General features: G+C 41.1%; 1 protein-coding gene across 2 annotated transcripts in view; it reads right to left on the bottom strand.

Annotated features, from left to right (window-relative positions):
* DPYS (dihydropyrimidinase) overlaps positions 1-11,534 on the bottom strand; it is a 30,389-nt gene extending 18,855 nt beyond the window's left edge. The window contains exons 1-4 of one of the 2 annotated variants that reach the window (XM_009087473.4): positions 11,141-11,534; positions 7,728-7,886; positions 5,434-5,613; positions 4,394-4,583 (exon numbers count right to left, since the gene is read on the bottom strand). In XM_009087473.4, the coding sequence (XP_009085721.1) occupies positions 4,394-4,583; positions 5,434-5,613; positions 7,728-7,886; positions 11,141-11,410 (799 nt within the window). In that variant the 5' untranslated portion in view covers positions 11,411-11,534. The remainder of the gene's footprint in view (positions 1-4,393; positions 4,584-5,433; positions 5,614-7,727; positions 7,887-11,140) is intronic. The other variant, XM_018912964.3, reaches the window with a different exon arrangement.
* Positions 11,535-12,028: the final 494 nt, after the last annotated feature.

Consider the following 12,028-nt stretch of genomic DNA (forward strand, 5'->3'; position numbering starts at 1 on the left):
CCCGTGAGTGGGGAGGAGTAGAAGTTATTCCCTCAAGTGATTTTGAGTCTGAACACTGCAGTTTCAACAGACTACCTCTGGACAGTTCTGCTGAATGTGCAACTTCTTGCATTTCACTTGGGCCATGACAAGCCAGCCTGAAGGATAAAATAATATCAAGATTCTGCTTTAAACCTAGTAAAAAGGAAATTCTGCTCTAAGGCTCTTTCAGCTGAACTGGCAACAAGAAAATTCTGCATTAAGGTTCTTCTAGCTTGATTGACTTCTGCCTGCAGGCATAAAAGTGAAGTAATGCAGTAATAAATCATGTCTTTCAAATTGTTACATTTTCCAGCATTCAATTAAAAAAAGGAGCCACTAAGTGTTCTGCTGTTTGGTCTTCCTGACACCTCTGAGCAGCTGGTAAACAGTTGTGTATTTGGGGACTTTTTATCAGATGCCCTAACTGGCTAGCCAGAGGTATTTTAAATATATTAATTTATCAAAAAGAAGAGCATTCAGTTGCTGGTTTTGTACCACCTACCAGAACTCAAAAAGAGTTTAAATGCTGATAAACACCAGCTAACATTTACAGATTTGAAAAAGTGGCCCATGTGTTCTTATTCTAGTAGAAGTTTTAGAAGCACTTAAGATAAGGTCAGAGGGGGCAAAGATACAAGGTCTGAAAGGAGCAGAACTGCAAGGCAGGGCTTACTGAATCAGGGATAGCATTGCACCCATTAAGCTATATACAGCCTGGACCTGAGCTGTCCTGCAGGAGACAGCCGAAAAGTTGACATTTTTAGTTGCACTCCTGTGCTCAGAATCAGCTTGAGAGTTTGTATTCCCTCAGCAATGGGCATGCCTTTCCCCTCACTAGGAAGGGACACAACCCATGACTGTGGGTAGGAAGCAATCTTGTAAGCCTAAGTAAGCTTCTTAGAATCTGGCCAAGGACATATTTTTCTATGCACTTTTTTAAAAGGGAGAAAATTTTATAAAAAATTACTTTTTCAGTAAGATTGTGCTCTCCAGGTTTCCACTAGAAAGTCCCATTCCTGGCTGTAGAATCACATTAAATAAGAAAAGGGACATGATCTTTAATCATCACACTGGATGATCCTTAAGGTCACTTCCAGCACAACCACTCTATGATTCTATGGTCTCCAGCTTTAGCTGAGATTTAGCTTAGATTGAAAGTACTTTTTAGGGGGAGACAGTATAAATAATGTACCCCTAAATCACATTTTATTAGCCTTGTTCTCTCCACAAGCATTTCTGGTGGCAGGGGTGGGTGACAAGGTCATATTATTTTTCCCCAATAAGTTCACATCAGTGATCCTAATAAGGAGAAGGAGCTGCACTGCCTGACACAAGAGCTCCACAGCCTTTTATTCTGACTGGAGGGGAGATTTTACACAATAGCAGGAAGAGAATCCCTTTTGTCTTCCCACTTAAGGGAATGAGAGTGTCATGCACACAAATATATCAAACTGCCCTTCTGTAGAAGAATACAGTTCCTCTACCTGCTCTGCCCAGATTCAAGGCCATGTTTTGCACAGGGATGAAGAAACAGCCAGCCAAGACAAGCACGGGCAGAGGTGCTGTCACACCTGTCACACACTGCTGTTCTCACAGAAGTGCTGTCTTTGATCCTCTCAGGGGAGAGCTGATGAACCCCTGCTTTAGGCAAACAGGCTGCTAGAGCTCCACAAAAATTACAGGATGGGGGCATGAGTTAGCTTGTCCCTCTCCAACATGGTCACAGTGTGGAATTTTGGATTCCCAGCTGAATATTCAGCAACTATTACAGATGTACATGAAAAACATGCTGCTATAATCTGGAGGTTTCCTTCTTTGAGTGGTGTTGCTGGAGTTCAGAGCAGACATAGGTGGTGAACTCCGGCATGGAGGAGAGAAGAAAAGATTTTTGCTCACCTCATTCTCTTAAATTTGCTTAATCTAGGATAAGAACTGCTATCCTTTTACAGTGTGTATGACTGATTTTAACCTTCAAGGTCTGAGCCATAGCTCACTGAAGACAACAGAATTATGCCTGGTGTCTAGAGCAAGTTCTATCAGGCCTTTAGCCTCTAATGTTAGCTCTCACTAAATGAGTGACAAGGAAGAGTTGGGCTCTGACTTACATTTTTGACTAGGAAAATCACTGTCCCATAGAATTTGAGAAGCAATGCAATTGCAATCCAATTCTGGTATCACACTGTCAACCAGAAAATAGATTTCACTCACTGAAGATCTGTTTTCCCCTTCTGAGGGCAGTGATGGAATTTGAAAGGATATCAATCTTCCTCTGACATGGGCAGGATGAATATGTACACACACTTTTTATTTTGTGCTAAGTGCTTGAAAAGGAACATGAAAAATTTCACAATTGTGAATAGCAGGAAGCTAGCATCAAGACATGGAGAAATCATGCTGAAAAGATGCATAAACTGTTTTAGAGTGAATATTTCAAATGCTTGAGAGGCTTCCAGTACTTTAACTTTCACATTTAAAGAGGTTTTTAACCACTTTAGGTTAAAACCACAAGTTTTTAACGGCCTGTCCAAATTGAATGTCTTTCATCAAAATACTTGAGTTTTATTTATGTCATTCATACAATACTTTGAGAATTTTTTTTGTCTGGAATTCCTCGCTTTTTATTACCACTCTTTACTGAAAAATGAAAAATAACTTCTACTGAAACCAACAATAGGGAATTTTCAATTACCAAAACTCACAGAGATCAATATCATTAAAAACTGCAATTCTTGTAACTACTTTTGTGGTTCTCTAGTTATCTTTTGAAATTTCTTAATCAGTCTTAGATTTCTTTTTCCCAAACAGAATACTTCTATGCAGATCTATATGAATTATGAAGATATGTTATCTGTTGCTGTGCACAAAGGAAAGCATTGGTGAATCTGACTGCAGCAGCCCAGGAAGCTATAAAATACAATTTGCACCACAATGTGCATCAGTTGTCCCAAGTTTTTCTTAGTACATATTGGAAAAGCATACATCTATCCTCAGTGATCAAACTGGCACTGCAGACTTCTTACAACACACACCTAACCCATGTTTTACTATTTACTGTCAGCATAAAATTCTTTACTTGAACAGGGTATTACAAAGCACTGTCTTAGCTCTTCTGTGTTCACAGCCAGTTTTTCATCTTTAATCTGGGTATTTCAACTGTTGTCATAACTTCTTGTAGTAAATGTTCACACAAGGCCTGTGAATGTACAACCAACTGATGGATATAATCCACATTCCTGGCTGCACTGGCATCTAGTGGAGGAATCCAATATAGCACTGTAGAAAATGTGCCAATAAAATATTTCTGGTAAATTCTTTTACAAACTTGAATTACTGCTAAATCTTACTAGAAGTCATGGTCGTACATATTGTGCATAAACATACCCATCCATATTAGTACAATGACATCACACTGCTTTGATTTATCATGATCTCATACTATACATTTTAATATAAATAACCTAAGCTACTATGTAGACATTATCTAAAGACAAGAAGTAGCAAAATTGAGGTCTATATGAAATTCATATCAAGTCAGGTGAAAACAAGCTGTAAATGCAAAAAATGTAAAAACAGTAAAAAAGATTCAAAAAGATAACAGGGACACATAATTTTAAGTCCTCCAAACCTTGGGCTCCTATCCTGTTCCTTCCACCTTGATAATGTCTCCTCACAGTGCTGTTGTTCCACGTGCTGCTCTGGATGAATTTACAGATGAGGAAATACAACATCCTGAATACCTACAGCCTTCAGGCTGCTTCTAGTTACCTAACAGATGGTCAGGAACGTCAGGCCCCCTTGGCTGACCAGAGATATTTTGTGAACGCTGCAGTGCAAACCTGAGCAGCTCTGCACTGGTGGGAATCAAGGCTATCAGACACTGTCATCTTCACCATGACTTTTCAATGCCCAGTGAATAGGAGTCATCATGGCACTGTCTGTAAAAGCATGGTGTGGTCTCTGCTATGGAATTTCTCATCAAGATATTTGGTAAAGTCTTGCAGACAAACTCAAGAGAGAACAGTTGAGTATTTATTGTCTCGAACTGGTCACATAATTTTTAATGCAATAATGCTGTCCTGGCCATCACTTTGACCTTGGAGGTATAGAACTAAGAGAAAAAGTTTGCTCTGGGGAGAAAGGAAACTCTCAGTTCTGGCTGCTGTTCTTACACACTGCTCCCCTTGAGCCCAACAACACACAGACAGACAGACAGACAGACACACACAGAATTTAGACATCCGTCTCCAAGAAATTCACCCATGATCTGAGGCTTATAAGACCCATGAAAAGTAAGACACTAATGTTCTGTTGGGTTTTCCATGGCCCTTCCCCCAGTGCCGTTGTCCAAGCACAAAAGAATCAGGGCTTTTACCTTCTCTTCGTGCATCACTTATCACCTTTGCTGAAGATTTACTCATGACATGGACTACATAAAGGGGGCAGTTCACAGCATTTGCTATGGTAATGGCTCTTTGTGTAGCTTCAGCTTCCACTTCTTCAGGACGACACAGCTCGTGACCCTCAGGGCCAGTTATTCCCATTGCCAGCATCTTCTTTGCACCCTGAGGACCACACAAAAGCGTGTAAGAGTCTGTTGAAATGTATCTATGGTGTCAAGAGCATGCTGCCAGTCAAATGGATTCTGAAGCAGGAAATGCAGCCAGTTCAAGGAAAATAAATGACTAAGCAGTTGTGATTTTTTTTCAAAATAAGTTACTGTAGTTTTATCTGAAATCTAATATATCTATCATTAAATTCAGGTCTCAGAATGCTTAAGTAAATTCAGAGAACCCACTTTACTGGCTTGCAGGATTAAATCACTGCTCTTGAAAACCCTACCCCTCTCTCAATATGTACACTTAACTATCATGGCCAATGATGTCCAGTGATGGCACTAACCCTCACTGTAAAGAAAAAAAGGGAAAATTCTTACTGAGCACAAAGATGCATATCCAAAGTCTCTGAAAACTCCAAGAGGCAAAGAGGTTTTAAGAGGCAAAAAGGTTTTGTCCCTTTGCTGTTCCAGGGATTTAAGATTTGCTGATTTGAGATTATTTAGCAATGAATTAATTTCCCTGTGGGACATGGGGCACAGTCAAAGCGCTGTTGACTGAAATATGTGAAGAAACTATTCTATTAGAGCTACTCAAGTTACCACTGATGTCAAGTGTAGCTACACCCTCTGGGCCCCAGAGCTCTCAGTGCCTCCCCACAGCACTAAGGTGGCAGAAGCAAGCATGAAATGAAGCTAATTATGCTTGGAAGGATGTTGAGACTTCTGTGCCCAGGCAGTGGAGCCTTCTCCATACTTCTGGATCTGCTTCTGTTGCATGAGCTGACTATGTCTGGACAGACCAAGGGCTAGGACCATGTAAATTCCTGACTTTGATGGACAAAATGTCAAATGTGCACCTGTGCAATTAGCTCCCCATTCTCTGCATGGACTTGAGCAACTGCCCCAAGTTCCTTACAGCAGGAAAAGGCTTCATACAGCTCCTCATCATTGACCATGTATATATCTTTATAGGCCATAAACATCTTGAAGGAGTTGACACCTTTGTTTTGAACAAGACTTTCCATTTCTTGCTTCACCTGAAAAATACAGCAATTTTATTTTACATATCAATAATTTTGTATAAAGAAATTGTAAATATGGAGGGTGAACCTTTACTCACCCATCAAACACATGTTCAGCACAAATAGCCCAAGTCACATATTTAAAGACGGGTTTAGACTATTCTTCTTGTATCGAATTGATTCTCAAAGTATATAAAAGAGCAGCACTGCAGTGCAAATATTGGAAGCACAAGCTAATTGCAGGAGGGAATGATTTTTACAAAAGGTAATGAGGCAGAATTTTATTTCAAATAAACCTGATGCTGAAAACACCCATCCCAATATTACAGTCAGTGTGTCCAACTCACAAATGCGGACATTTATGCAAAACCAATTTTCAAAATTGGATTGTAATGGGCTGCAGCTTCTAGCAACAACACAGTGGCAGAAAAGATTTCATCTTATAGAGCTTTTTCCTGACTCTAAACAGCACACACAGCCTTACAAAACAGTTTGTTGTCAGACAAAACAGCTCCAAAATGCTACGTGCAGGCCTGCCCTTATTTCTTTTTTTTTTTTTAATCACTGCTTGTTAGGATTCCCTGCTTCTGCTAGAGCCTATGAAGCCTAGCAAAACATTACATCACAAAGAAAGAAAGACATGTTTTAGTCTCAAGGCTTCTTGCACAACTGGTTAGCTAGAAACATATATTACATAACTTTGGTTCTCCCTTCCCAGTAAAATGATGGTGACTGTAATTGATATGCATCTGCAATGCTATTAAAATTTCTATAAGATTAATTCCTTTTAAAAAGAAAAATATTATTTTTCATCTTCTCTCTAATAATCTGGTTGAGTCTGACCAAGATGGGCATAGATATATAAAAAGATATATAAAAAATTCAAGGAAAATTTTAGTTATCCAGAGGAGAGATGGGAGCACATTTTGAGTGGGAGTTATCAAATAAGAACCTGACAAAATGGCACAAATATAGAGGCATGTCATTTATCCTCTTCACTGTTTATTACAACTAACAGAAGGCATTGAAAAGAATGTATGCTTTTCATTAATAGTTCAAATCCTGATGAGATGAGAGCTGATCAGATGGGTATGACATATCAGTCTTTTTCACCCAGGCCTTTTGCAGCTACAAAATGCCCAACCTATTTCTTTTAATCTTGGCCTTTAAAAACAGTTACATTCTTAATATAAACTAGAACATTTCATTGACTTACATCTCCCTATTTTTATTGGTTTGTCAGTACAATTCCACTATTGTCTGCTGAGGCTGTTTTAAATGCACATTACTCAGATTTCATTGGAGAATTTATTTCATGACTTTGCCTTAAGTTAGAAGTTGTGGTCAGCCTATTTTAGCACTCAGTACACAGAATGCCAAAGATGTGTTGTTTGCAGAGTGAATGCTTTGGTGCATATATTCTAGAATTTAAAAATTAGAAGAAGAACTCATATATAAAATAGGAATTTACTTAGTATATCTGCGTACTGATGCATAGTTCTCTGAGAATCCAAAGCCATCTTGTAAAACATGGGTTTCATTCTGATAGATATCAAACATCTGAAAAAATAATTTATCACTAAAGCTTCCAGGCTATCAGCAAACTTTCACACAGCAAAGGTGGTTCTCCCATATGTAAATTCCAAAAAGATTTTTTAGATTATTTTACATTGAATGTACTATTGGCTGCAGTCCTGCTTTACTTTAAATGAGTTTTACTGTAGCCACCCAGGAAAAGAAGTCTTCCTCTACAAATGAAGTCAAGGACCATATCTTTTATGCATACACTTAAAATAAAACCAACTAAAACCACCAAAACTCATCAGAAGCACAAAATATCAAGTGTTCAAGCAACAAAAGACAAAATTATTGTAAACACCTCTTTCCCTCTCTGACCTGCCTGGTCTTTGTCTTGCACAATCCCTACCTTTAACTTTGTGCAGTATTACCCATAGATACTGGCTATGTGCAGACTTCTTTCCAATCCACTCTCAGAAGGGTGTGGGCTATTTCCAATGTTTTTAATCACAAAACAACTAAGCACATGAAGCAATATTTAGCACGTGAAGACTGATTCCAAGCAGGTGAGGTACAAATTTATGGAATTTAAAATCAGCTCTTGTGTCTACCTTGTTGCTCCACCATGTAACTGCCACATGCAATGAATAATCACAGCAGACTTTAGGGTCTGCCCAGCTTTTCCATGTATCAAAAGCTTCAGTAAGAGAACAGCCTTTCTGAGGGATAGCAAAGTCGATGATCATAGTGGTTCCTCCTGCTATAGCTGCCTGAAAAGAAGAAAGTTGATATTTAGCAATCAGAAAAAATGCAAATTTCCTCCCACCCTCTCCAACTCCCTTACATCAATTAATCTGGGTACTCTGAAAAGCCAAAAGCCACTGAGGAGTTCCCTGAGTAAAGTCCAGACTCAAAAAATTATTTTGGAGATTAATTTCATTTGCTTTGAGAAAAATGTTCTCAAAAGCGTGTTCAGAAGAATCCAAATGAAATTCTCACACTGAAGGAGAGGCTTCTCTTCATGTACAAAAACTTATCAAAGAATTGGAGATGTGTCTGGATTGTTTATGCATCAGTGAATTTCCTCTAATGTGTGGAATCACTGAGAGAGAAGAGCACCAGAAGAGCACAGTCAACTTGAGATGTGCATCCTCAGAGTCCATGTAGTGGAAAAAACAAGCCTGAGTGACATGCAAATATTAAGGGGCAAATACACATCAACAACAAAAAGCCCCATTGAGTTTGAAAATACGATTTGTAAACCTCCAAACTCTTGACTAACACTAAAATGTTTTACAAGTGTAACAGTATATCATTTGCTATAGAGGGTTTTGAATAGAATGAGGAAATTACATCCTCTACATAAATGTTATCAAGTAAAAATAAAATAAACTACAGTGATCAAAATAAAATAAACTACAAAATAAAATAAAATAAACTACAGTGATCAAAAATTGCTTTTTAACCAATAATTTCCACTCTTCTTTACGGGCAACTGAATTATTACTTTTCTTGCCTTTGGAGGGGGAAAAAAGTTACTCAGATGCCATATCCTTGACTAAAAGAAATTGATCCAGTACAGAAGTTCCTTTGTTGAAATTGTTGCTTTCTTCCAGATTAGCAAAAGAAATCCTCTCTACTGCTCTGAACAATATCCCTTTGCAACAATTCAGATCAAATTATGCACAAATATTTTTTGTGCATATTTTGATAGCTCAAATTCACAGGATCAGAGAATCATAGAACTAGCTAGGTTTGAAAAGACCTTTGAGATCAAGTCCAACCTATGACCTAACAGCAACAGCACCTCATCAACTAAACCATGGCACTAAGTGCCACATCCAGTCTTTCTCTAAACACCTCCAGGGACAGTGACTCCAGCACCTCCCTGGGCAGCCCATTCCAATGCCCAATCATTCCTTCTGTGAAGAATTGTTTTCTAACGTCCAGCCTAAAGTTCCCCTGGTGCAGATTAAGATGGTGTCCTCTTGTCCTGTCACTGATTGCTTGGGAGACCAAGCCCCACCTGGCTGCACCCTCCTCTCAGGCTGAGGTCTCCCCTGAGCCTCCTCCAGGCTGAGCAGCCCCAGCTCCCTCAGCTGCTCCTCACAGGGCTTGTGCTCCAGACCCTTCACCAGCCTTGTTGCCCTTCTCTGGATGCATCTGAGCACCTCAATGTCCTTCCCAAACTGAGGGGCCCAGGACTGGACACAGCACTCAAGGTGTGACCTCACCAGTGCCCAGTGCAGTGGAAGGATGACTCCCTCTCCTGCTGGCCACACTGTTGCTGATACAGGCCAGGGTGCCAATGGCCTTCTTGGCCACCTGGGCACACCCTGGCTCACGTTCAGTCTGTGGTCAGCACCCCCAGGTCCCCTGGGCACTGTGCAGCCTCTCTGTCCCCAGCCTGCAATGCTGCAGGGGGTTGTTGTGGCCAAAGTGCAGGATGCTGCACTTGGACTTGTTAAACCTTGTAATGTTGGACTCAGCCCTTCTATCCAGCCTGTCCAGGTCCCTCACTCTTCCTTTTTCTACAAAAATTAGTCTCTTTCTTCCTTCTGTTCACATAGAATTCAGAAGAATAATTGTAAATGTGTCAGTATGTTTTGCAAAAAGAGAAGTTTGGAGAGTGACACAAGTATTTGTAATTTCCAATGAATTGAGCAAAACAATTTCTCCAGGAAAAGTTGTTCAAACTGTCAAATATTTTTCAACAAGACCGATTGACTTGTTTGTTAAACAGGATTTAAAGAAAATTTATAGACTTCAAGAGAAAAAACCATCATGGTTTCCACAACCCCACTCAAAGTCTCTTTTTGTTCCCTACAACTTCTTCCCCCTCTATCTGTAAAGGGAGGGGCCTTTACTTATTCAATGGGTAAATCCTAGCTAATCATTGCAGCATATTTTGCAATAGCTGGAATACAACTGTCTCACTGAATTTCTTGACAAAATATTTGTCAGAGGATGACCTTCAGTGAACAGTCTGAACACTTTCCACACTTTGACCTGGCTTAAGGATACCACAATACCTAACTTTTTGACATCTGATTGCTAAGCTGGATCTAGAATTTTCTTATAGGCACTGAAGTGACTATCTGGACATCCTGCTTTGTGTATGCAGCCTCTGCTTTGCAGCTTCCCTGTCCTCTAAGTACCTCAGAGTTACTCAGAAAACCTTAAAAATTGTTTTCTGCTTTTTAGTAAATCCCAGTTCTCCTGTGAGAGGAACTGGGTACAACAATCTCTGTGAAGGTGATGGCCAGCAGACAAGCCAAGGAGGACAATGTGATCCTTTCTGTGAACAAAGGATTTCAGTCTGCACAGCAAAGCTCTTAGAAAAGTGCCTCGAAATTTTTGGTTATGGAAACTGTATGGAGATGATGCATAATACTGTTAATATGAGTAATTGATACACTATTCATATTTAGGGAATATAAAAAGATCAGCTAAAAAGCTGAAAAAAACCTCATTGCAAGTGTAACACTGGGAGAAATTAGGTACTTTCATAAAGTGTATTTGAAGTGGGTTTCCATTGGGAGACACAGTAAGCACCAAAGTGAATGTCAAAAGAAAAGCCTGCATTCCCTCATGCTAACAGAGGGAAAAGATCAGATTAGCACAGAAGTGCTTAAACAGCACAGGGGAATTCATCTGTTGCTTTAGTTAACCTTTGCTCAGAGAAGTATGAAGCTTGATGCATGTACCAGAGCAGGTTGTAGTCTGCATGCTGACAGCCAGGGTAAAAGCCTGCCCCACTTGACCCCCACAATCCCAATAGTTTCTGGAGGAGCTCAAATAACATACTGGTTGGGGATGGACCTCTGAGTACCCCAACTGCTTTATGACAATGTCCCATTCAAAGGGACAAGAACAACTGGCCGTGCTTGATTCACATTCTAGTCTGTCTTTTAGAAATGTTACTGGTTCTATTCTCTCTTTTAGAAATAATCCTGGACGACCAGCAGGTACCCCTCTCTGAGAAAGCCCAGATGCACACACAGATGTGCACATGTGCACCCACCTTGGTTCCAGTATAGAAGTCATCTTTTGACCTGCTGCCCATGAAAGGGAACTCCATGTGTGTGTGAGTGTCAATGCCCCCAGGGATCACCAGCTTGTTGGTCGCATCCAGCACGACGAGTCCAGGCGAGGGCTCTGGGTTTAGGCCTGGTCCCACCTGCTGCACCACTCCTTCTTCCACGTACACATCAGCCACCACTGACAGGTCATCATTCACAACTTTTCCCCCTTTGATCAAAAGTCTCTGCCGAGCCCGGGTTTGGGGAGGCATGCCAGCAGGTGAGAGTGAGGCTTCAGCTCAGAACTTGCTCTTGCCTCAGAGTAGCTCACTGCCCCCTCCTCCCAGAGCAGCAGCTCTCCCCAAATGGCCCCAAACACACAGCACACCATGCTCTTTAAACAGACACTGCAGGAACTGCCCCCTTTGCCCCCAGCAGCTCCACCTCCCTCCTCCCGTGCAGCCCAGTGACATGGATGGGAGCAGGCACTGCCCTTGGGCCCCTTCTGCTCCAGACTCAGCCTGGACAAGGTGAGCCAGGCTTTCAGGGGGTCCGGGGTGCTCTCACAGCCTGCACTCCAGCCTGCCCTGTGCACCTGCGGGCTTGCAGCTTGCTGAGCTGCTTTGAAAATGTGGCTATTTTATCATCTTGTGACGGCCCAAAAGCAAACTAAGCTCTTTGCAGCCACATTTGAGGAAACCGAGGGTGACTTGAGCTCTCCACAGAAGCAGCCAGAGTCCAGGGTGACCTGAGCTTCCTGCAGCCATGTCTGGGGAGCCCGTGGGTCCGGCCCGAGCAGAGGGAAAGGCAGAGTGCAGTGCTCTGGTGACCCAGGTGTTGAATCCTTCTCAGAGGAGATGGTGGGGTCCACGCTGCTCCCAGGCTGTTTC

Source organism: Serinus canaria, chromosome 2, assembly GCF_022539315.1.
Source record: "Serinus canaria isolate serCan28SL12 chromosome 2, serCan2020, whole genome shotgun sequence".
NCBI classification, from domain to species: Eukaryota; Metazoa; Chordata; class Aves; order Passeriformes; family Fringillidae; genus Serinus; species Serinus canaria.